A 22,960-nucleotide genomic window follows, 5' to 3' on the forward strand; every position below is an offset into this window, starting at 1 on the left:
CAAAGGAGTAGAAATTTGGAATGGGAGCCGTTCTCCCAGCTAGCAATTTTTTCCATTCGGTAGATGTGATTGCATCTTATAAGCCATTGGGATATAGGGGAAGAAGACTCGGACTTCCAATACACAGCTCCTAGAAGTCTAGCAGTTGCTAATAAATAGGTATATAGTTTTGTCTTAGAATTCGGTCTGAAATGATTTCCAAATATATTGAGAAGAAAGGTCTTGGGTGATATAGGTATTACCATCTGGCATATTCGTGAAGCAATGTCTCCAATCTCCTGCCAGAAAAAGATGATTTCTTGGCATTCCCACCAGATATGAATAAACGAACCCACAGATTGATGGCATCTCTAGCAAAGTGGACTAGACATAGGGAATATAACATGTAGTCTCTCCGGGGTATAATACCACCGGGTAAGAACTTTATAAAAGTTCTCTTTCAGTTTTACACATTTTGAGATCTTTGGGGTCAGTGCCATCAGATATATTTTCTCATTGTCTGAGAGCGTAACTTTGAGATCCTTTTCCCAACTTTTAATATATGACAATACCTTTGGGCTGTTTTTAGATATTAGAGTGGCATATATAGTTGAGATTTTCTGAGATGGTGTTCTAATAGTAAGGGCTAGATTCTCAAATGGTGACTGTTCTAGTTTTTCATCCTGGGGTAATGCGGAGGTTTGTTTGATATAATGTTAAATATGAAATAATTGTAAGGGAGAAAGTAATTTACGTTGTGGATGTATTCGCCAGTTTTCAGGCAGATTAAAGTTCGTGTCTAACAGATCTAATATTGGTAATGAAATGTTTTCCCCCGCTGTTGTGAGTGATCTTCTAAAGAAGGGAGAAGAGTCACTCAGAACATCTCTCACTTGTAATAATGGTGAGATATGAGGGGTTAAGATAGGACAACAGGGTGAAGATATTGTCTCCAGACTTTAATAGTGTTATAAGTATATGAGTTCAGGACAGACTTGACATCTCCTGGGATTCCTTCTAGAGTAAAGAGAAGTGATCTCAATGGTATTGTCGTCTGAGCTGATTCCGTTTGGATATCTAGTCGACCTTCATGAGGTCTTAACCATTCCAGACATCTAAGTCCTTGGATAGCTTTATAATATAGCAAAAAGTCTGGGAGGCCAATACCACCTCTATTATTAGGTTGTATAAGGTGTGACTGTAAGAGTCTAGGCCAATTCTTTTGGCAGAGATATGTTGAGAGGATGTTGAGTAATTGTGAGAAAAAACTACTAGGTAGGTACAGTACAGACCAAAAGTTTGGACACACCTTCTCATTCAAAGAGTTTTCTTTATTTTCATGACTATGAAGGCATCAAAACTATGAATTAGCACATGTGGAATTATATACATAACAAACAAGTGTGAAACAACTGAAAATATGTCATATTCTAGGTTCTTCAAAGTAGCCACCTTTTGCTTTGATTACTGCTTTGCACACTCTTGGCATTCTCTTGATGAGCTTCAAGAGGTAGTCCCCTGAAATGGTCTTCCAACAGTCTTGAAGGAGTTCCCAGAGATGCTTAGCACTTGTTGGCCCTTTTGCCTTCACTCTGCGGTCCAGCTCACCCCAAACCATCTTGATTGGGTTCAGGTCCGGTGACTGTGGAGGCCAGGCCATCTGGCGCAGCACCCCATCACTCTCCTTCATGGTCAAATAGCCATTACTTTCAAAGTCTTCCCAATTTTTCGGCTGACTGACTGACCTTCATTTCTTAAAGTAATGATGGCCACTCGTTTTTCTTGCCATAATACAAATTCTAACAGTCTATTCAGTAGGACTATCAGCTGTGTATCCACCTGACTTCTCCTCAACGCAACTGATGGTCCCAACCCCATTTATAAGGAAAGAAATCCCACTTATTAAACCTGACAGGGCACACCTGTGAAGTGAAAACCATTTCAGGGGACTACCTCTTGAAGCTCATCAAGGGAATGCCAAGAGTGTGCAAAGCAGTAATCAAAGCAAAAGGTGGCTACTTTGAAGAACCTAGAATATGACATATTTTCAGTTGTTTCACACTTGTTTGTTATGTATATAATTCCACATGTGTTAATTCATAGTTTTGATGCCTTCAGTGTGAATCTACAATTTTCATAGTCATGAAAATAAAGAAAACTCTTTGAATGAGAAGTTGTGTCCAAACTTTTGGTCTGTACTGTATATAGGGAGAGTCTGCAAATAGTATAACATTCTAGGGGATATTATGGTTTTGATCAAGGCTCTCCTGCCAAACCATGAAGCAAATGGTGTTTCCCAGGAGTCCAATAATGCTTTAATTTGCAATGGCATGTTTAAGAAGTTAGCCTTGTAAAGGTCTGAATAGTCTGAGGTTAAGTATATCCCCAAGAATTTAATACCCTCACTGGACCACTGAAAAGGAGAGTCTAGTTGTAAGTGTTGCTGACACTGGGCATTCAAGGATATGTTTAATACTTGTGATTTTGAGAAGTTTATGAGGAAATTAGACAATTCTCCAAATTTGTGTAAAATAGACTGGATCGTCGGCATTGCCTGATGAGGGTTTGTGATAATGATTAGTGATGAGCGAGCACCAAAGTATTCGGGTGTTCGGCCCAAACACATTGCTATATTCGTGTGCTCGGCCGAGCACCCGAGTATAATGGAAGTCAATGGGAGACAACCAGGCACCCCCTGCTCGGGAGAGAAGAGGGTGTCTGGTTCATAAAAAAAGGTTAGAAATTGATGGAAACCCCATCAAAATTCTTTGGAAACAGCATTAAGAGGATCGCTGGATGCGTCTTAGACTCCTACTATGTACGACAAACAATAGACAACCACACAAAGGCTGTATGCCAAAAGCCAGGTATGTGCAAGCCATCAATCTATCCATGAGACAGATGACAGGCTTAGTCAGCATACCTTACAATGGCAGCCTTGTGCACTATGAGATATTCCAAACCAACTCTCATCTGACTGAGAACCAGTAAACCTCAAAGTTATTTTGCATCTGTTGGATGGCTTGGATGGACCTGCACACCTAGATCAATATCATTAGGGCGACAAAAAGTTTTCCGATTATCCAAACATAATATTCAATAACCTTTCTATACAGTTTTGTCATGTAAAAACTCATTTGCATAAATATGGACATATGGGAAAGACATGAAATTAGCAAAATCTGCCATGTTTTTCAGCTGTCATAAGACTATGAAAACGAATAGATGCCGCTATTGAGTTATGAACAGCGCCCTCTATTGGTTTCACAGTCTTATGACAAGACACATATTCTTGCCAGAAGACTTTCAAACCAATAGAGGGCGCTGTTCATAACTCAATAGCGCCATCTATTGATTTCATCGTCTTCTGACAAGAATATTAGACTTATTAGTTTAGCCTTTTGCATGGAAAATTTGCGATAAAAATGCCTTGATTAGAATATTCGCGATCTACACTAGGATGATATCTGACACTGGGAAAGCTGGGTAATAACTCAGTGATAAAATCTGACACTGGGAAAGCTGAGTAATAACTCGCGATCTACACTGAGTTATTACCCAGCTTTCCTCAGTTTAAGTGTTTTTTATGTGTTTGTTCCATTTTCTGAATCTGGGTTGAAATATTTAAAAAAGTTGTGTGACGGATGGAATCGTCAATGGGGCTGCTGGAGAGGCCTAAGGGCTAGCCTCCTTCCTATGGACTATGGATCCAGAACTGTGGAGACGTCCTCAGACCTTTTGGGGTTACAAGGAACTATGAACCTTGATTTATGTGTGGAATTTATATGCCACATATTTCCTATTGCCCACTAAATGTGCAGGGTGTGAATCCAGCAAAACAAAAAGTGTTAACTCTGCACTGAGACTCCTACTGATTGTGTTAGTGATTGGATTAAGATAGCTGACTCTAGGAGTAGCTGACTCTGGTGTAGATGAGTAGATCACCCTATGATACACTCAGGAGGTAGTCCCATCACATGTGTCTCCTCTATCCCTATTCGTTCATTAAGATACTGGGGGGTATGTCTGTTTGCATGTTGTTCATGGTTGATTGATTTATGTTGTTAGACTTCTTGAACTGTATATATACTGAGTTGGTCTTCAATAAAGTCAGTTCCTGTTTTACCCTCAACATAGAGCCTCGTCTCATGTGTGGGGGGGAACAGCTTTATTTAATCTGGAGATTGCTATCAGTATTATACTCCCCTGGGATTGCAACACGGTTATACCCACTGGAAGCTGGATCCTGGTCTTGGGCCCAGGGTGGGTGGAGGACAGCGAGACCCCAGCCAAGCTGTAACGCTGGAAATGGGGACTACAGTGCTGATGGTGTCCGGTGGAGTGCTTGGAAGTACTTGGTGAGCACTAGGAATCATCGATTGGTGGAAGCACCCAGTCGGGGTGCCAAGCAGTCTGTCACAAGTTGCGTCTCTCTCTTTTTTTTTTTTTTAAGTATGATCCCAATGAAATGAAGTGGCCTCTTACAACAGCCTTGTGGGCATCCCAAATGTCACGAGGGTGTCAAGAGCCACGCCTGACTCCGTTATACCCGGGGTCAGGAAGTCGCAGAGGGTGGCTGCGCGCTCGATGTACAAAGACAGTGCTGTTTCATAATGGTAGCTTTTTGGGTTTGCCTTGCAACCCTTTTGGCTCACTCAGGGATCTGTAGCTTCTCCTCCTCAGCTGTTTCTTGTCCAGCAATCCCAACCTCCTTATATTCCCATCTCCCACTTCTCTGGTTGCCAGATATAGAGCTTCCTGCCTGGACTTCTATACTGACCCACTGGAGCTGTGTAGTTGTGTTCCCTGGTTGTTGTTCCAGAACATTACCCTCCGGATCCCTGTTGGGCCTTGGTGGTCTGTTGTTGTCGCCCTTCTGGGATTATATGTTTGTCTGTATTGTCTGTCCTCTCCTTGGTGTTTTCCTCTTAGTGTCAGTGGTGCGGACTAGTGATCCCACCGCCCCGTTCACTACTCAGGGTTCATCCGAGGGAAAGCCAGGGTTTAGGCACGTGACCGGCGTACGGGTGAGGAACCCGTCTAGGGACGTCAGGGCAGTCAGGTGCCAGTCGCAAGGTGAGTCAGGGGTCACCACCTTTCCCTCTCCCTTGGACAGGGCCTTCCCATTTCCCTCCCTTTGCGTGACGCCGGTCATTACACCAAACAATACCCTCTGATACATCTGGAGTTTCATTGAGTCTAAAATATCCCCTCTGTCTCGTCTTTCTTCTAAGCTATACATGTTAAGGTCCTTTAATCTTTCCTGGTTAGTTTTATCCTGCAATCCATGTACTAGTTTAGTAGCTCTTCTATGAACTCTCTCCAAAGTATCAATATCCTTCTTTAAGATATGGTCTCCAGTACTGCGCACAATACTCCAAATGAGGTCTCACTAGTGCTCTGTAGAGCGGCATGAGCACCTCCCTTTTTCTACTGTTAATGCCTCTCCCTATACACCCAAGAATTCTGCTAGCATTTGCTGCTGCTCTATGACATTGTCTGCCTACCTTTAAGTCTTCTGAAATAATGACCCCTAAATCCCTTTCCTCAGATACTGAGGTTAGGACTGTATCACTGATTTTATATTCTGCTCTTGGGTTTTTACGCCCCAGGTGCATTATCTTGCACTTATCAACATTAAGTTTTAGTTGCCAGATTTTTGTCCATTCCTCTAGTTTTCCTATATCCTTTCCATTTGGTGTATCCCTCCAGGAACATCAACCCTATTGCAAATCTTTTGTAAGAGGTCAAGAGGTGAATGGCTTGGGAAGGTCCACAAGAGCTACCTCTAAAAACAGTGGTGCATGGTCAGAAAGCAGTATATTGCTTATGGTGGCTTTTTTGTATTTTGAAAGCAGGTGAGGGGGGGGACAAATATGTAATCAAGTCATTGGTATGACTTGTGAGCTAATGAATAGAAAGTGAAATCCTTTTCAAAGGGGTGGAGTGTCCTCCATGAGTCAACTAGGCCCACGTCTGTAATAGATCTCAGTATTTTACGAACTGCCAACTGAGACAAAGCGGACCGTCTAGAGGATGCGTCAAATCGTGGGTCAAGAACCACACTCAGTCAGCAATGTCCACTTGTAACCTCCAAAGGGGTCAGCTTGTCCAGTTTCCTCTTCATACTCTGTTGTCTCGAAGGGTGAGATGGTGTGCAGGGAGCGATGAATGGAAGTCGCGGAAGATCCGTCAGGTTCTGGGCAGCATTCCAATCTGGAATCTCTAGTGGTTCCATCTCTAAACTCTGATATACTGTTTGTAGGTCTGCCAGAAAATGGATCGTTATCTTACATCCAGGGGCGTTGATAAGAACTCCGACCAGATGTAACCAGCGGTATGTTATATTTCTGTCTTTGAGAGCATTCAGCAGAGGTTTCAAAGCTCTCCTTTTTTGTAGTGTCAATGGAGAGAGGTCTTGGAATAGGGAGATATTAGCCCCTGAAAATGTGAGCGAGGCTGATGTGCGGGCTGCTTGTAGAACTTTTTCTTTTGATTGAAAGCTCACCAGTTGGCATATCACATCTCTAGGCAGTTCATTTTTTTGTGGTAGGGGGCGCAGCGCCCTATGAGCCCTGTCCATTGCAAGGTCAGGCATGGAGTCTGGGCCTAACATTAATGTAAAAAGTTCAGTCACTAACTCCATGAGGTTTTCTGCTGTGACTGTTTCAGGAGGGCCCTTAATGCGGATATTGTTGCATCTACCGCGGTTATCTTGGTCTTCGACCATATTGTATTAGAGGTTAATGTGGGCTTGGGCATTGTCAAGACTGGACAATACAGCAAATCCAAAGTCCACTATGGCCCCCTGGTTAGCTTTCACATTATCTACCCATTCAGTCACTTGCCTCAAATCCCGCTTGATGTCTTGCAGAGGTCTCTTTTTATTGGGCTCAGGGCTTCAACCAAGAGATCTTTCATAAACGCCCTCAAGACTGGGAGTTGTTCTAGACTCAGTTGGCTGTTAGCCTCACTGTCTCTCTCTGCTTCTGAGTCTGCTGAGAAGTCCACGGAGGGAGGGGCTTCTTCTCTCAGCGCTATCTTGCCACTCTGTCTCGCTGAGAGCGGATCAGTTTTCCTCATGAATTAATCAATGTCTCCTATTACTTACCCGGGTTTAAGTGGTCCTGGTGTGTTTCTGGAGAGGTCTTTGATCGTTTTGCCCATGCTGTTTGCTCGTTAAAGGCTAATGAAGCCCGTTTCCCTCTGGTCTCGAGCAGAGCTCATGCTGGCATGTACGGGCTGCTCTGTTGCCAGGCTCCACCCCTAATCAGTTGATTTTGTGGTACTGATTACAGTGTTGCATAAGTGAAATCTTTGGCAATATCTACAAACATAAATTTTTAATGCCACTTGTGACACACCGCAAAAGGGACTGTTATGCAGCGTTGTGGAACCACAGTGTCAACCAAGCAGATTTTACTTGGGACTACTTCTAAGGGCATTATCCTGGCAGTCCCCTGATTTTAACCTTTAAATCCCTGTATGGGGATCTGGACTTTGCTGTAGGGAAACCACAAGGCCACTAACTCCTGGAGTAGTCTTTGCTTAGTTGACTGCTGATCCATGGGGGTCAAGAACCCTTAGGAATCAGGCGAAACCATAGACAGGCTAAGGTCAGAGCATACAGAGCATGTGCAATCTGATTAACAGTCCGAGTTCAGGGAGGGCAGTTTAGGGTCAGCGCAGAGATCAGGCAAAGTTCAGGCAGAGAATAGTAATGGGCAGGTGCTTTAAACATATATTTGTAAAATATATTTTAATATAAAGTAAATCTTAATATAAAGTAAAACACTAATATTTGTGCAAATACATCAATTCAAGTAACATTGAAGCACCCAGCAGCTCTCACCTTCCCCTCCACCAACCGAGCGTGGATGACTCACCTGCATGCGTTGCGATAAATCAGGAAAAGTAGAAATATCCAGCTCGAAGATGATGGAAAATCGTAGCTTTATTGCGGTATAAAAACGTCGACATACAGGACAAGTTCAGTAACGCGTTTCAGACCATAAACAAATAGCGGTCCTGGTCCTTCCTCATGACACATCCTGTGTCATGAGGAAGGACCGCTATTTCTTTATGGTCTGAAACGCGTTACTGAACTTGTCCTGTATGTCGATGTTTTTATACCGCAATAAAGCTCTAATTTTCCATCATGTTCGAGCTGGATATTTCTACTTTTCCTGATCAATACAAGTAAGCATTAAAAATAAAATGGACTAAACTGTTCCAGTTCATATACTAACTGCGGGCCTTGCAGTTATTTAATAATGTGTATCCACAATTTATATCTTAATATAGCAGTGGAAAACAAATATTTTAAAAAAATAAATACAAAGTTACATATTTGTAACAATCTTACATTTACAATATATAGTATTTGTATATATAATAGTTAATAGCTATATAATGCTGCAGGGAAACGACAAGGCCACTAACTCCTGGAGTAGTCTTTGCTTAGTTGACTGCTGGTCCATTAAGGTCAAGAACCCTTTGGAATCAGGCAATACCATAGTCGGAACAGGCTGAGGTCAGGGCATACAGAGCACTGCTCTCATTCACTTCAGTTGGTATTTCCTGCAGCAGATCTACTCTGAAACATTTGGATCCCCAACATTTAGATATAAATGGCCTAATCTGAGGATAGGCAATCATTAGTAAAGGAGTGGACAACCACTTTAAGGACATGGTTAATTTTGCCCTTTATGATGCAAGGAATTATTTAGCTTTATTCTATTCGTAAGAATGCATTCCAAAGGCCATCATTGCTTTTACATTGATTTTGCTGTGTGGAATTATTGCAAAGTGGAAGAGTTTAAGAACCACAGCAACTCAGCCATAAAGTAGAGACCCCGTAAAGTTACAGAGTGGGGCTACCGAGTGCTGAGGTGCATAGAGCCTGACAGTCATCAAAGCTTTGGTGACTCAGTAGTCCAAAACTCCTCTGGTACCAATATCGGCACAAAAACTGTGCTTCGGGAGCTTAACGGCATGGGTTTCCATGACTGAGCAGTTGCATACAAGCCTTTTATCACCAAGCACAAAGCCAAGCGTCAGATGGAGTGGTGTAAAGCCCGCCCCCACTGAGTTTGTTGAACAGCAGGAGAACATTACCTGCCTGACTGCATTGTACCATTTGCAAGTTTTTGGTGGAGGAGGGATAACACTATGGGGTTTTTCTTTAGAAGATTCTCCCAACATTGTGGTTACAGTTTAGGGAAGGTCCTTTTCTGTTCCAGCATGACTGTGCCCCAGTACTCAAAGCAAAGTCCATAAAGGCATGGTTGGGTGAACCCTGACCCCAACCCTATTGAACACCTTTGGGAAGAACTAGAATAGCGTTTGCGAGCCAAGCCCTCTCATACAACATCAGTGACTGATATCACAAATGCTGTTCTGGATGAATGGGCAAAAATTCCAACACACTCCAAAATCTTGTAGAAGCCTTTCCAGAACAGTGGGAGCTGCAAAGGCAGGACCAACTCCATATTAGTACAAGCTTCTGTAGACGTAATGTGTAGGTGTCCCTAAAATTTGGTCATATAGTGCAACTTCAACTGTAAGTGATCTTAAATCTTCCCTGCTGAGCTTTCATGCTTTGCTGCCACTACTATACAGTTACAGCACTTTGCCAGACAGCTTTAATCCATCTAGTGTAATCAATTGTAGTTATAACTAATTTGTATAAGTAAGATACGATTCACATCTGCAGTGCTTATGCATTATTATGTTCCAGTATAGAGAAAACTGAAATGTCAAACACTAACTGTGAAATATAGATCCCATTTGGCAATGGTGCAATAAATGGGATTTCCATGTCTGCCAGACAAAATATCATTATATGCAGTGATATTTTGTCCTGTTTTCTTGGAATCAACAAGGGAGGCTCCTAACCGAACCTTCACTTCAGATATGAACGAAGCCCCCCCCCCCATGTGTAAGGCTTATTTTTACAGATATCCAATAATATGTATTTTTGATACATTGAAAAGTTTCTTAAATTTATGTAAAAGTTATGTAAAAAAAAAAAAAAGAAAGAACTTTAAATCTGATGGTCTGCAATATATACATAACGGTACTTTCACACTTGCGTTGTTGGATTCCGGCATGCATTGTCATCCGGAAAAACGTATCCGGTATTTATCTTTTTCACATTTTTAAAGGTGTGCGCATGCGCAGACCACAAAACCGGTTCCGTTTTTCCAGAACACTTGGCATTAATGCATTTCAATGGAAAATAATGCCGGATCCGTCATTCCGGCAAGTGTTCTGGAATTTTGGGCGGAAAAAATACAGCAGCATGCTACAGTATTTTCTCTGTCCAAAAACCGTACAGTGACTGAACTGAAGACATCCTGATGCATACTGAACAGATTGCTCTCCATTCAGAATGCATTAGGATAAAACTGATCAGTTATTTCCCGGTATTGAGCCCCTAGGATGGAACTCAATACCGGAAAAGGTAACGCAAGTGTGAAAGTACCCTAAGCTAAACAGGTTTTTGGCAAAAAAAGTCTATATATTTACTCATTTCCCTACTTCTGTTCTGGCCCTTTGCTTCCATGCTGCTGCAGAGCTGTGGGGGTGTGTAAAAACAATCTCTGAGGTTTTCCTAATGAATATTTGTGGGTGTCAACAAATACTGCCTTTCCCCTCTGCTTGCTTTGCAAAGGGAGTGAATAAAATTGCTGCCCTGTCTGCAGTGTGACTGCTGGGATACTCATGTTGTATGAGTAGGACTACAAGTCCCAGCTGTACAGTACGATGACATTGCTGATGCACACAGGATCTTACCCCTACCTGTTCTTGTGCAATGCTCTGCAGACAATTCCTCAAAACCAACAGAAGAGTACAGAGCAGAGAACTCCTCCAGTCTTTGTCAGCTCTGTATTTGGAGGGGTGAGGAGAGAGGGATGATCCTGTGCACAGCATTCATTTCCTCAGTGCCTGGAGAAGAGGAAACCTTCAGCTGCTCAGTACCTGATGCAGAGCCTCCAACCCTGAGTCTGTGCTGCTGGTGGTAAAAGGGGTTAAACTCTGCTGAAGAATCCAGTGGGAGGGGAGACATGGCAGACAGCTCAGCTAGCATATCAGCATTGCAGGGGGTGTGGTTTGTCACTCCAACCAGCACAACCTTCACAAGTTCTGTGCACAGAGGCAGACCTGCTCCCTCAGGCTTGGGCACAAGTTATCATCCGAGCAGGGAAAGAAGCTGACATCACAGGTCATGTGACTTTCAGCTAACTAGGAGAACAAGGCCACTGAAGAAGAAGTAAAAGAATTGAAAACTCCTTACATTTGATTAGTTAGAAACATACACAGAACAAAAAAAAATAAAAAATAACCTAGACAACCCATTTAAATATTACATTATTATAAATATATTCACAAATATATTCCTCCTCTCTGCTCTGCCTGTCAGGGATTATGATCCTGAATACATCTGACAACTTTAACTGAATCTCTGTTAAAGAGGAGGATGAGGGTGTGGGTAATGATCAGCAGCACTTCTATGCAGTCACCATTACCACATTCTGTCCTGTTCGTCCTCTCTGTACTTCAGGTCTCCTAGTGAACTCCATTCCTACAGAGATTTAGCTGAAGATCTTAATTAACTGTATTCAGTATCATAATCAATGACAATTAGAGCAGAGAGGAGGATGAGGCAGCTCTTTACCTCAGTGTTGTGTTGTGTTGTGAAGTAACTTTTCCTTCTGTGTGATTAGGACAGGTTTTTTGTGTACTAATAGGACGGTGGCCATTTCATTTCCCCTAATGATTGCTCCCTAGACGAAACGAGTAGAGTTGAGCGAACACCTGGATGTTCGGGTTCGAGAAGTTCGGCCGAACTTCCCGGAAATGTTCGGGTTCGGGATCCGAACCCGACCCGTACTTCGTCCCGAACCCGAACCCCATTGAAGTCAATGGGGACCCGAACTTTTCGGCACTAAAAAGGCTGTAAAACAGCCCAGGAAAAGGCTAGAGGGCTGCAAAAGGCAGCAAAATGTAGTTAAATCCCCTGCAAACAAATGTGGATAGGGAAATTAATAAAAATAAAAATAAAATAAATAAAAATTAACCAATATCAATTGGAGAGAGGTCCCATAGCAGAGAATCAGGCTTCATGTCAGCAGAGAATCAGTCTTCATGTCATAGCAGAGAATCAGGCTTCACGTCACCCAAAACTGGAACAGTCCATTGTCATATATTTAGGCCCCGACACCCAGACAGAGGAGAGAGGTCCCATAGCAGAGAATCTGGCTTCATGTCAGCAGAGAATCAGGCTTCATGTTATAGCAGAGAATCAGGCTTCACGTCACCCACCACTGGAACAGTCCATTGTCACATATTTAGGCCCAGGCACCCAGGCAGAGGAGAGAGGTCCCATAGCAGAGAATCTGGCTTCATGTCAGCAGAGAATCAGTCTTCATGTCATAGCAGAGAATCAGGCTTCATGTCACCCATCACTGGAACAGGCCACTGTCAGATATTTTTAGGCCCCGGCACCCAGACAGAGGAGAGAGGTCCCATAATAGAGATTCAGGCTTCATGTCAGCAGAGAATCAGTCTTCATGTCATAGCAGAGAATCAGGCTTCACGTCACCCACCACTGGAACAGGCCATTGTCACATATTTAGGCCCAGGCACCCAGGCAGAGGAGAGAGGTCCCATAACAGAGATTTAGGCTTCATGTCAGCAGAGAATCAGTCTTCATGTCATAGCAGAGAATCAGGCTTCATGTCACCCACCACTGGAACAGGCCACTGTCAGATATTTTTAGGCCCCGGCACCCAGACAGAGGAGAGGTTCATTCAACTTTGGGTTGCCCCGCAATATAATGGTAAAATGAAAATAAAAATAGGATTGAATGAGGAAGTGCCCTGGAGTACAATAATATATTGTTAAGGGGAGGTAGTTCATGTTTAATCTGCACAAGGGATGGACAGGTCCTGTGGGATCCATGCCTGGTTCATTTTTATGAACGTCAGCTTGTCCACATTGGCTGTAGACAGGCGGCTGCGTTTGTCTGTAATGACGCCCTCTGCCGTGCTGAATACACGTTCAGACAAAACGCTGGCCGCCGGGCAGGCCAGCACCTCCAAGGCATAAAAGGCTAGCTCTGGCCACGTGGACAATTTGGGGACCCAGAAGTTGAATGGGGCCGAACCATCAGTCAGTACGTGGAGGGGTGTGCACAGGTACTGTTCCACCATGTTATTGAAATGTTGCCTCCTGCTAACATGTTCCGTATCAGGTGGTGGTGCAGTTAGCTGTGGCGTGGTGACAAAACTTTTCCACATCTCTGCCATGCTAACCCTGCCCTCAGAGGAGCTGGCCGTGACACAGCTGCGTTGGCGACCTCTTGCTCCTCCTCTGCCTTCGCCTTGGGCTTCCACTTGTTCCCCTGTGACATTTGGGAATGCTCTCAGTAGCGCGTCTACCAACGTGCGTTTGTACTCGCGCATTTTACTATCACGCTCCAGTGCATGAAGTAAGGTGGGCACATTGTCTTTGTACCGTGGATCCAGCAGGGTGGCAACCCAGTAGTCCGCACACGTTAAAATGTGCGCAACTCTGCTGTCATTGCGCAGGCACTGCAGCATGTAGTCGCTCATGTGTGCCAGGCTGCCCAGAGGTAAGGACAAGCTGTCCTCTGTGGGAGGCGTATCGTCATCGTCCTGCGTTTCCCCCCAGCCACGCACCAGTGATGGGCCCGAGCTGCGTTGGGTGCCACCCCGCTGTGAACATGCTTCATCCTCATCCTCCTCCACCTCCTCCTCATCCTCGTCCTCCTCGTCCTCCAGTAGTGGGCCCTGTCTGGCCACATCATTTGTACCTGGCCTCTGCTGTTGCAAAAAACCTCCCTCTGAGTCACTTCGAAGAGACTGGCCTGAAAGTGCTAAAAATGACCCCTCTTCCTCCTCCTCCTCCTGGGCCACCTCCTCTTCCATCATCGCCCTAAGTGTTTTCTCATGGAGACATAGAAGTGGTATTGTAACGCTGATAACGGCGTCATCGCCACTGGCCATGTTGGTGGAGTACTCGAAACAGCGCAACAGGGCACACAGGTCTCGCATGGAGGCCCAGTCATTGGTGGTGAAGTGGTGCTGTTCTGCAGTGCGACTGACCCGTGCGTGGTGCAGCTGAAACTCCACTATGGCCTGCTGCTGCTCGCACAGTCTGTCCAGCATGTGCAAGGTGGAGTTCCACCTGGTGGGCACGTCGCATATGAGGCGGTGAGCGGGAAGGCCGAAGTTACGCTGTAGCGCAGACAGGCGAGCAGCGGCAGGATGTGAACGCCGGAAGCGCGAACAGACGGCCCGCACTTTATGCAGCAGCTCTGACATGTTGGGGTAGTTGTGAATGAACTTCTGCACCACCAAATTCAGCACATGCGCTAGGCAAGGGATGTGCGTCAAACCGGCTAGTCCCAGAGCTGCAACGAGATTTCGCCCATTATCGCACACCACCAGGCCGGGCTTGAGGCTCACCGGCAGCAACCACTCGTCGGTCTGTTGTTCTATACCCCCCCACAACTTCTGTGCGGTGTGGGGCCTGTCCCCCAAACATATGAGTTTCAGAACGGCCTGCTGACTTTTACCCCGGGCTGTGCTGAAGTTGGTGGTGAAGGTGTGTGGCTGACTGGATGAGCAGGTGGAAGAAGAGGAGGAGGAAGCTGAGTAGGAGGAGGAGGAGATGGGGGCAAAGAATGTTGCCCTGCGATCCTTGGCGGCGGAAGGTCGTGCGCCAAACAGCTCTCCGCCTGGGGCCCAGCCGCCACTACATTTACCCAGTGTGCAGTTAGGGAGATATAGCGTCCCTGGCCGTGCTTACTGGTCCACGTATCTGTGGTTAGGTGGACCTTGCCACAGATGGCGTTGCGCAGTGCACACTTGATTTTATCGGATACTTGGTTGTGCAGGGAAGGCACGGCTCTCTTGGAGAAGTAGTGCCGGCTGGGAACAACATACTGTGGGACAGCAAGCGACATGAGCTGTTTGAAGCTGTCTGTGTCCACCAGCCTAAATGACAGCATTTCATAGGCCAGTAGTTTAGAAATGCTGGCATTCAGGGCCAGGGATCGAGGGTGGCTAGGTGGGAATTTACGCTTTCTCTCAAATGTTTGTGAGATGGACAGCTGAACGCTGCCGTGTGACATGGTTGAGATGCTTGGTGACGCAGGTGGTGGTGTTGGTGGTACATCCCATGTTTGCTGGGCGGCAGGTGCCAACGTTCCTCCAGAGGCGGAGGAAGAGGCCGAGGCGGCGGCAGCAGCAGAAGAGGCCGAGGCGACAGCAGCAGAAGAGGTAGCAGGGGGAGCCTGAGTGACTTCCTTGTTTTTAAGGTGTTTACTCCACTGCAGTTCATGCTTTGCATGCAGGTGCCTGGTCATGCAGGTTGTGCTAAGGTTCAGAACGTTAATGCCTCGCTTCAGGCTCTGATGGCACAGCATGCAAACCACTCGGGTCTTTCCGTCAGCACATTGTTTGAAGAAGTGCCATGCCAGGGAACTCCTTGAAGCTGCCTTTGGGGTGCTCGGTCCCAGATGGCGGCGGTCAGTAGCAGGCGGAGTCTCTTGGCGGCAGGTGTTCTGCTTTTGCCCACTGCTCCCTCTTTGTCTTTTGCTACGCTGTTGGCTCGGTCTCACCACTGCCTCTTCCTCCGAACTGTGAAAGTCAGTGGCACGACCTTCATTCCGTGTGGGGTCTAGGACCTCATCGTCCCCTGAATCGTCTTCCACCCAGTCTTGATCCCTGAACTCCTGTTCAGTCTGCACACTGCAGAAAGACGCAGCAGTTGGCACCTGTGTTTCGTCATCATCAGAGACATGCTGAGGTGGTATTCCCATGTCCTCATCATCAGGAAACATAAGTGGTTGTGCGTTAGTGCATTCTATGTCTTCCACCACTGGGGAAGGGCTAGGTGGATGCCCTTGGGAAACCCTGCCAGCAGAGTCTTCAAACAGCATAAGAGACTGCTGCATAACTTGAGGCTCAGACAGTTTCCCTGATATGCATGGGGGTGATGTGACAGACTGATGGGCTTGGTTTTCATGCGCCATCTGTGCGCTTTATCCAGAAGACTGGGTGGGAGATAATGTGAACGTGCTGGATGCACTGTCGGCCACCCAATTGACTAATGCCTGTACCTGCTCAGGCCTTACCATCCTTAGAACGGCATTGGGCCCCACCAAATATGGCTGTAAATTCTGGCGGCTACTGGGACCTGAGGTAGTTGGTACACTAGGACGTGTGGCTGTGGCAGAACGGCCACGTCCTCTCCCAGCACCAGAGGGTCCACTAACACCACCACGACCATGTCCGCGTCTGCGTCCCTTACTAGATGTTTTCCTCATTGTTACCGTTCACCACAATAAGAAAAGTATTATTCGGGCCAATGTATTGAATTCAAATTCAGGCCTTTTTTTACAGACACCTAACACTATCTGGCTATCTTTTTAGGTACCGTATTACACTAATACAGGCACACCACTAATGACAGATTTAGCTGAATATAAATTTGAGGCCTATTATTTAGGCGCTGGGTGACAGGTATACGTTTACGGACAGAATTAGACTTGGATCTGCACTGTAGCGTGTGTGTGAAGTTCTTGAGAATTACCCTATCTGCACCTTGAATCTTATATACCCTTTTAGGGATAGATTTAAAGTAGGCCTGATACAGCAGAAACCACTAATTTTGAGAATTGCAAAATTGGGAATTGTATTTCAACCCAGAACAAAAACTGTGCTTTGACGGACACTAAATAACTTGACCAGCTAAAGCAGTAATGACAGATTTGGATGAATATAAATGTGAGGCCTATTTTTTAGGCGCTGGGTGACAGGTATACGTTTAATCACAGAATTAGACTTGGATCTGCACTGTAGCGTGTGTGTGAAGTTCTTGAGAATTACCCTATCAGCACCTTGAATCTAATATACCCTTTTAGGGATAGATTTAAAGTAGGCCTGATACAGCAGAAACCACTAATTTTGAGAATTGCAAAATTGGGAATTGTATTTCAACCCAGAACAAAAACTGTGCTTTGACGGACACTAAATAACTTGACCAGCTAAAGCAGTAATGACAGATTTGGATGAATATAAATGTGAGGCCTATTTTTTAGGTGCTGGGTGACAGGCTCAACTTGCACCTGATGTAGTATATGGCCAAAAAATAACCACACTATTGATGGTTAAATGCACTTGATGACAGCTTGACCCTGATGTAGGATATAGCCAAAAAATAACCACGCTATTGATGGTTAAATGCACTTGGGTGACAGGCTCAGCTTGCCCCTGATGTAGTATATGGCCAAAAAATAACCACACTATTGATGGTTAAATGCACTTGATGACAGCTTGACCCTGATGTAGGATATAGCCAAAAAATAACCACACTATTGATGGTTAAATGCACTTGGGTGACAGGCTCAGCTTGCCCCTGATGTAGTATATGGCCAAAAAATAACCACACTATTGATGGTTAAATGCACTTGATGACAGCTTGACCCTGATATAGGATATAGCCAAAAAATAACCACACTATTGATGGTTAAATGCACTTGGGTGACAGGCTCAGCTTGCCCCTGATGTAGTATATGGCCAAAAAATAACCACACTATTGATGGTTAAATGCACTTGGTGACAGGCTCAACTTGCCCCTGATGTAGTATATGGCCAAAAAATAACCACACTATTGATGGTTAAATGCACTAGATGACAGCTTGACCCTGATGTAGGATATAGCAAAAAAATAACCACACTATTGATGGTTAAATGCACTTGGGTGACAGGCTCAGCTTGCCCCTGATGTAGTATATGGCCAAAAAATAACCACACTATTGATGGTTAAATGCACTTGATGACAGCTTGACCCTGATGTAGGATATAGCAAAAAATAACCACACTATTGATGGTTAAATGTACTTGGTGGCAGCTTGTGCTGGCGCACCACAAGACACAAAATGGCCGCCGATCAAAAAAGTGACTGAAAAACGCTCTGGGCAGCCTAAAAACAGTGAGCAATTGAATAGCAGCAGTTCAATGATCCACAGCTGTAGATCGATCACTGAATAAAGTCTTTTGGAGGAGTTAATCACTGCCTAATCTCGCCCTAACATCGCAGCTGCAACCTCTCCCTACACTTGTATCAGCAGAGTGACGTGCAGCGCTACGTGACCCAAGCTTATATAGAGGCTGGGTCACATGCTGCACTGGCCAATCACAGCCATGCCAATAGTAGGCATGGCTGTGATGGCCTCTTGGGGCAAGTAGTATGATGCTTGTTTATTGGCTGCTTTGCAGCCTTTCAAAAAGCGCCAAGAAAGCGCCGAACACCGAACTCGAACGCAGACTTTTACGAAAATGTTCGGGTTCGGGTCCATGTCACGGACACCCCAAAATTCAGTTATACAGTTCGGGTTCGCTCATCCCTAAAAACGAGCCATTATAACTAATGAAAGATATCTGGGATTATATTTATAATAAAGTTATATATATATATATATATATATATATATATATATATATATATATATACAGTACAGACCAAAAGTTTGGACACACCTTCTCATTCAAAGAGTTTACTTTATTTTCATGACTAAGAAAATTGTAGATTCACACTGACGGCATCAAAACTATGAATTAACACATGTGGAATTATATACATAACAAACAAGTGTGAAACAACTGAAAATATGTCATATTCTAGGTTCTTCAAAGTAGCCACCTTTTGCTTTGATTACTGCTTTGCACACTCTTGGCATTCTCTTGATGAGCTTCAAGAGGTAGTCCCCTGAAATGGTTTTCACTACACAGGTGTGAGCTGTCAGGTTTAATAAGTGGGAGTTCTTGCCTTATAGATGGGGTTGGGACCATCAGTTGCGTTGAGGAGAAGTCAGGTGGATACACAGCTGATAGTCCTACTGAAAAGACTGTTAGAATTTTTATTATGGCAAGAAAAAAGCAGCTAAGTAAAGAAAAACGAGTGGCCATCATTATTTTAAGGAATGAAGGTCAGTCAGTCAGCCGAAAAATTGGGAAAACTTTGAAAGTAAGGGCTATTTGACCATGAAGGAGAGTGATGGGGTGCTGCGCCAGATGACCTGGCCTCCACAGTCACTGGACCTGAACCCAATCGAGATGGTTTGGGGTGAGCTGGACCGCAGAGTGAAGGCAAAAGGGCCAACAAGTGCTAAGCATCTCTGGGAACTCCTTAAGACTGTTGGAAGACCATTTCAGGGGACTACCTCTTGAAGCACATCAATAGAATGCCAAGAGTGTGCAAAGCAGTAATCAAAGCAAAAGGTGGCTACTTTGAAGAACCTAGAATATGACATATTTTCAGTTGTTTCACAATTGTTTGTTATGTATATAATTCCACATGTATTAATTCATAGTTTTGATGCCTTCATAGTCATGAAAATAAAGAAAACTCTTTGAATGAGAAGGTGTGTCCAAACTTTTGGTCTGTACTATATATATATATACAGTGGGATGCGAAAGTTTGGGCAACCTCGTTAATTGTCATGATTTTCCTGTATAAATCGTTGGTTGTTACGATAGAAAATGTCAGTTAAATATATCATATAGGACAGTGATATTTGAGAAGTGAAATAAAGTTTATCGGATTTACAGAAAGTGTGCTATAATTGTTTAAACAAAATTAGGCAGGTGCATAAATTTGGGCACTGTTGTCATTTTATTGATTTCAAAACCTTTAGAGCTAATTATTGGAACTCAAATTGGCTTGGTATGCTCAGTGACCCCTGACCTACATACACAGGTGAATCCAATTATGAGAAAGAGTATTTAAGGGGGTCAATTGTAAGTTTCCCTACTCTTTTAATTTTCTCTGAAGATTAGCAACATGGGGGTCTCAAAACAACTCTCAAATGACCTGAAGACAAAGATTGTTCACCATCATGGTTTAGGGGAAGGATACAGAAAGCTGTCTCAGAGATTTCAGCCGTCTGTTTCCACAGTTAGGAACATATTGAGGAAATGGAAGACGACAGGCTCAGTTCAAGTTAAGGCTCGATGTGGCAGACCAAGAAAAATCTCGGATAGACAGAAGCGACGAATGGTGAGAACAGTCAGAGTCAACCCACAGACCAGCACCAAAGACCTACAACATCATCTTGCTGCAGATGGAGTCACTGTGCATTGTTCAACCATTCGGCGCACTTTACACAAGGAGATGCTGTATGCGAGAGTGATGCAGAGGAAGCCTTTTCTCCGCCCACAGCACAAAAAGTGCCGCTTGAGGTGGGCTAAAGCACATTTGGACAAGCCAGCTTCATTTTGGAATAAGGTGCTGTGGACTGATGAAACAAAAAATGAGTTATTTGGCCATAACAAGGGGCGTTATGCATGGAGGAAAAAGAACACAGCATTCCAAGAAAAACATCTGCTACCTACAGTAAAATATGGTGGTGGTTCCATCATGCTATGGGGCTGTGTGGCCCGTGCAGGGACTGGGAATCTTGTCAAAGTTGAGGGACGCATGGATTCCAGTCAGTATCAGCAGATTCTGGTGACCAATGTCCAGGAATCAGTGACAAAGCTGAAGCTGCGCCGGGGCTGGATCTTTCAACAAGACAACGACCCTAAACACTGCTCAAAATCCACTAAGGCATTTATGCAGAGGAACAAGTACAACAGACCTGAATATAATTGAAAATCTGTGGTGTGACTTAAAGAGAGCTGTCCATGCTCGGAAGCCATCAAACCTGAATGAACTAAAGATGTTTTGTAAAGAGGAATGGTCCAAAATACCTTCAACCAGAATCCAGACTCTCATTGGAACCTACAGGAAGCGTTTAGAGGCTGTAATTTCTACAAAAGGAGGATCTACTAAATATTGATTTCATTTCAATTTTGTGGTGCCCAAATTTATGCACCTGCCTAATTTTGTTTAAACAATTATAGGCCACTTTCTGTAAATCCAATAAACTTCATTTCACTTCTCAAATATCACTGTGTGTGTCTCCTATATGATATATTTAACTGACATTTTTTATCGTAACAACCAACGAAACGATTTATACAGGAAAATCATGACGATTAGCAAGGTTGCCCAAACTTTCGCATCCCACTGTATATATATATATATATATATATATATATATATATATTGGTAAACACAGCTTTACATTATTATTAGTGCATTACTAGGCCATTTAGTTGTCACAGTTGGCTGGTAAATTAATGACCATTTTTCAATATAGAAACATTAATTTGACATTGAAATCATCAAGTGGTCAACTAGGTACCTGAGGAATTCCATATTTTGTTTATATGTTAAATTTTTCTGGGTAGAAAAACACATCGACCACCTACCTTGGCAATCTTCTGATGACATAAAATATGCATTCCTTTTGCAGTTGATGATGCAGCCACATGGGAGATGACTCCAATGCTCAGACAAAACAAATAGAGAAGTGGTGGTTGCAGCTAACAATGTCAGAAGGAAACTTAATGTCTCAAATGAGATGTTCTGAAAGCCAACAATGTGCTGAACAGCCATCTGTATCTGAAAGGCAGAAATATGATATAGTAACTATTAACTTCCTAGTTCTATGAATAATGAAACCTAAGTGCATTAGATAATTAACATTATCAATATCTCCAATATTAAAGGTTTTTTTTTCTGAAATTTTGATATTAATGGCCTATCCTCTGAATAGCAGACTGCAAAGAAAAAAAGGGGGGTCAGTCAGCACATCCCAATGTGCAGGTGCATGTCACCATGGCTGAAAGCACTAAGGCCCCTTTCACAGGAGCGTGTTTTCCGCACGGGTGCAATGTGTGACGTGAATGCACAGCACCCGCACTGAATCCTGACCCATTTATTTCAATGGGTCTGTGTACATGAGCGTTTATTTTCACGCATCAGTTCTGCATTGCGTGAAAAACGCAGCATGCTCTATATTCTGCATTTTTCACGCAGCCCTGGCCCCATAGAAGTGAATGGGGCTTCAGTGAAAAACGCATTGCACCAGCGCGGAAAAAACTGAACAACTGAATGCAATCGCAGACAAAACTGACTGAACTTGCTTGCAAAGTGGTGCGAGTTTCACTGAACGCACCCGGAGCCAGTCCGTATCATTCGTGTAAAAGAGGCCTTTTCCCCATTTACTCACCCCCTTCATTCTTCATAACTGAATGCCATTTTCCGACAGTAATCCCTACACTCATGCACTAGCTCCTTTTGCACTGTTCTATTTAGTACAAAGATGGCTGGACCACTTTCTAAAATAATTAAATTTACCTTTAGTTTCAACCCCTTTTCCTCATAGATTGTAAGCTCTTGCGAGCAGGGCCCTCACTCCTAGTATTTTATTTGTATATTAGCCTGTAATCCTGTGATGTCTATTTTGATTTGTACATGTACCCTCTGAATTGTAAAGCACTGCGGAATTTGGTGGCACTATAAAAATAAAGATTATTATTATTAAATCAGATACATCCGTTTTTTTGGCTTAAAAAGTCGCCATTGTGATATTTGGTGAGCCTCGACACTTTTCAAAGTTACCCATGCTTAAGGGACAAAAGTAAAATTAGAACTGGATTATGGCTCATTTACTATGCGTGACTTTTGCAAAAGTGTATAAAAGTCACATATCCATGCCAGGCAACCCTGGTGTACTTTTACACATTTAGGTGTAAACCACACTGCAGTCAACCCAAATATATTATTAAGGTGCACCATTTCATAAATTTGGCACCAGCACACAAAGCAAAGGCAGACTTAAAAATGACACACAAAACTATCTCGAATGATAAGTACCCCCCATAGTATTTACACAGTGAAATGAAATCAGAAGGGTTCATTAACTACAATGGGTCTAATGACTAATGGGCAAGCATGTGTAGTTATCCAACTCCTCCATAAAATAAGATCTTGGCTTGAGTAACTTAGAGGGGGTATTGGGAGTAAAATATTGGTGACCTATCCAGTGATTATTATC

The 22,960-nt window shown here is 43.8% G+C and overlaps 1 protein-coding gene across 1 annotated transcript in view; it reads right to left on the bottom strand.

Annotated features, from left to right (window-relative positions):
* GPR149 (G protein-coupled receptor 149) overlaps positions 1–22,960 on the bottom strand; it is a 228,221-nt gene that overhangs the window by 201,990 nt on the left and 3,271 nt on the right. The window contains exon 2 of the mRNA XM_040429954.1: positions 21,330–21,522. Coding sequence (XP_040285888.1) covers positions 21,330–21,522 — 193 coding nt within the window. The remainder of the gene's footprint in view (positions 1–21,329; positions 21,523–22,960) is intronic.

This window comes from Bufo bufo, chromosome 4 (genome assembly GCF_905171765.1).
Source record: "Bufo bufo chromosome 4, aBufBuf1.1, whole genome shotgun sequence".
Classification (NCBI taxonomy): Eukaryota; Metazoa; Chordata; class Amphibia; order Anura; family Bufonidae; genus Bufo; species Bufo bufo.